Source organism: Phalacrocorax carbo, chromosome 12 (assembly GCF_963921805.1).
Source record: "Phalacrocorax carbo chromosome 12, bPhaCar2.1, whole genome shotgun sequence".
NCBI lineage: Eukaryota > Metazoa > Chordata > Aves > Suliformes > Phalacrocoracidae > Phalacrocorax > Phalacrocorax carbo.
The window spans coordinates 7,132,759-7,136,213 of record NC_087524.1 but is presented as its reverse complement, the minus strand read 5'-3'; the positions used below and the strand labels follow the sequence as shown (position 1 = coordinate 7,136,213).

At 76.1% G+C, this 3,455-nt stretch overlaps 1 protein-coding gene across 1 annotated transcript; it reads left to right on the top strand.

The window, feature by feature from the left end:
- Positions 1-657: 657 nt before the first annotated feature.
- NKX2-3 (NK2 homeobox 3) lies at positions 658-3,090 on the top strand. Its single transcript, XM_064464500.1, has 2 exons — positions 658-1,356; positions 2,018-3,090. The coding sequence occupies exons 1-2, from the start codon at positions 1,014-1,016 to the stop codon at positions 2,656-2,658; spliced, it is 984 nt and encodes a 327-aa protein (XP_064320570.1). The 5' UTR covers positions 658-1,013; the 3' UTR covers positions 2,659-3,090.
- Positions 3,091-3,455: the final 365 nt, after the last annotated feature.

Here is a 3,455-nt window from a genome sequence, read left to right as displayed (position 1 = left end):
CAGGGTAGTGCTTTCCGCCCCAGCCCCGCATCGCCGCGGCCCCGAGATGCCCGTTCGACCCGGCCTGGCCAGGCCTGGTGGTCGCGGGGCTGCGGGGCCCGATCCGGCACCGGCGGCGCAGCGCGCCTTTCCCCGGGTGGGAGCGCTGCGCACCGGTTGCTGCGAGCCGAGGCGGGCGGCAGATGGGCCGGTGGCGGGGGGAATCTGCGGGGACACCGGCGGGGGGCACCGGGGGCACCGGGGATGCGGAGCGGGTCGGCTAACGTGTACGTCGCACGGCTACGGGACGGCGGGGCTGCCGTCGGCTCCGGTGGGAGCGCGGGGCGGCGGAGGCGAACCTCCCCTCCGCGCCGCGTCCTGGGCAGCGGGAGGCACTTGCGGGGCCGGGCTGCCGTGCTGGCGGGGCGGGGAGGCCGGGCCGGCGGGGCCGCACGTGTTCGCCCCTCCCGGGGCCGGGCCGCGCCGTGTGCGGACAGGGGCCAGCGGGGCGCGCCGGGTGCGGGGGTCCCTACCTACCTACACGTGCTTAGTTAGCACTGGGAGGCGCGGCGGCCGCGGGTCTCTGCGGGGACCCCGACCCCGGTGCACTGCTCCCGCGCCCGCCGGGCGGGTGCCGGGCTGGCGGGGCGCTCTGCGGGGAAGCGGCCTCCCCCGGCGCAGCCTTAATACATTGCTATTTCTGGCCGGGCGGCCGGAGCCGGGCAGGGGGCCGGCTCTGCCTCCCCCTCCCTCCAATGGCGAGGCCGCCCCCGGCCCCCGGCCCCTCCTCGCCGTGACGTGCCGGCCCGGGGCAGAGGAGGCTCCCGAGCCCTTGGCTGTCCCTGCAGAAGCTGTAACAAAACGCAGACCCCCCAGCGCCGGGCTAATGGAGGCAACTTAGACAGGAGCAGGCGCGGCCCCTCGTCTCTCGGCGCTGCCTGCTTCCCCCCCGCTCCGGGCGCGGCGCTCCCCGCCTAGCCGCCGCCCGAGCGCCGCCGGGCCCGCGGGACTGCCTGGCCGATTGCGCTGCCCCGATGATGTTACCGAGCCCCGTCACCTCCACGCCCTTCTCTGTCAAAGACATCCTCAACCTGGAGCAGCAGCAGGACCCGCACTATGGGGCCCAGCTCCCGCACCACCTGGAGCACCATTTCCACCCCGCCGCCTGCCTGCTGGCGGCCGCCGACGGCGCCCGCTTCTCCGACGGCGAGGAGGAAGAGGAGGAGGAGAAGCTGTCCTACCTGAGCCCCATGGCAGCGCCCGGCAGCCAGGCGGACGCGCGGATCTCCGCCGACAACTACGTGCACGCCGTGCTGCGCGGCTCCTGCGAGGCCCCCGGCCCGGGACAGGAGCTGGATCCCGCCACCCGCGACCCAAGTGAGTATCGGCCCCGCCGCGCTCCCCCCACTCGCCCCGCCGCGCCGGGACGGGCCCGCTCCCCGCGGTGCTGGGCATCGCCCCGCGAAGCCCCTGTCCCGGCGCTTGCAGCCCGGTCCCCCCTGCCGCCGCCGCCGCGTAACCCGGGGCATGTCGGGCCGGGAGTGGCACGTCGTGGGGCTGCCACTACCCTCCTCCGCGCCCCGCTCGCCGCCTCCCCGGCAAGCGCCTCCGCAAGGCCCCGATCCGGAGCTGCCGGCTCAGGCCCGCACTCCGCAATTTCGGTAGCGGAGCGGGAGGAACGGGGCGGGTTAGGCCCACCCCGCGCCCGCTGCGGCGGGGCTCCCCGGGAGCGCGGCGACGAAGCAGGTGCTCGGCGCCGTGCGCGGTGCGGGACTCGGCCCCTCGGTGCCGCAGCAGTACCGCCGCAGCCGACCCGGAGGCGCGGGGACGCGCCCGGCCCCGCCGCCCGAACCGGCCGCTCGCAAACCCAAGGCGGTGCCGCAGGCGGCTGGTCCCGGCGCTGCCTCCCCGCCCTCACCGGGGTTCCCCAACGGGCGCGGCGCGGCGGCAGGGCTCTCTCCCGCCGGCGGGACCTGTCGGGAGCAGCGAGCGCCCGGCGTTGGCGAGGTGCAGCCATGACCTGTGCTCCTCCGTGCAGAGAGCTGCGTCCTGAAGAAGCCGCTGGATGCGGCGGAGAAGGCGGAGGAGGCGGAGAGGCCGAAGCAGCGGAGCCGGAGGAAGCCGCGCGTCCTCTTCTCCCAGGCGCAGGTCTTCGAGCTGGAGCGGCGGTTCAAGCAGCAGCGTTACCTGTCGGCGCCCGAGCGGGAGCACCTGGCCAGCAGCCTCAAGCTCACCTCTACGCAGGTGAAGATCTGGTTCCAGAACCGGCGCTACAAGTGCAAGCGGCAGCGGCAGGACAAGTCGCTGGAGCTGGGCGGCCCCGCGGCTCCGCCGCCGCCGCGCAGGGTGGCCGTGCCCGTGCTGGTCCGCGACGGCAAGCCGTGCCTCGGCGGGTCGCAGGGCTACAGCTCGGCGTACAACGGGCCCTACTCCTACAACGGCTTCCCCGCCTACGGCTACGGCAACGCCGCCTCCTACAACCCCGGCTACGGCTGCACCTACCCGGCGGGCACCGGCGGCGCCTCCATGCAAGCCGCCTGCAGCCCGGCGGCGGCCGCCGGCCCCTTCGTGAACGTGGGCGGCCTCGGGGGCTTCGGCGGCGGCGGCCAGCCGCTGCACCAGGCGGCGGCGGGGCCCTCCTGCAGCCAGGGCGCACTGCAGGGCATCCGGGCCTGGTAGCCCGCACGCACTGAGGGCCGGGAGCGTACCGGCAGGACGGCCCGGCGGCTCCGGGGCCCGGTTATCACCCGCACCGCAGCCCAGCTGCGCGCCGCGCAAGGCGCGCCCTGGACCGGAGGAACGGCGGCGGCGCGGGGGTGACGGGACGGCGCGGCGGGACCCCGGCGCTCCCGCGGGCCGCAGTGCAGGGCCGGCGGCGGCGGGAGGAGCGGCGCGGCGGGACGGGGCCGGCCGAGCTCGCAGCGAAGCGCCGCCGCCCCGCGGAGCCGTCGCGACGGCCGGGCGGGCCGGAGCCGATCGCGCCGCGCCAGCGGAGCAGCTTTGCTTGTAAAAAGCCGACGGCGGGGTCCGGGGGTGCCGCGGCCCCTCTATCTACTCTGTATCGGTTACTGCCAGCGCCAGCTCGCCCAGTCAGTCAATAAACCAGGTGCAATATCCGCCGCCCGCCTCTCCTTCGCCCAGCGGCCGGTGCCCGGCGGGGCCGGGGTCCGGTGCCCGGCGGCGGGGCGGTCGCGGCGGCGTGCCCGCGGGGCTGGGCGGCCCGGCCGGCTTGTGATCGTGCCAAGGGCGCTGAATGGGGCCGAGCCGCTCAGAGCCGGGTCCATTGTGGCCGCCGGGCCGGCGCTGAAAGGAGCCGCCGAGGAAGGTAGCGGGAATAGGCGCTTATTGGATTCGGGAACAAAAGGTGTGGCAGGGAGGCGAGGGACAAAGGGGCCCCGGCGCCGAGATTGACGGGCCGCTTTGCCCCCCACTGAGGCCCAGGCCCGGCGCTTTATGCGCGGGGGCTGCAGAAACGT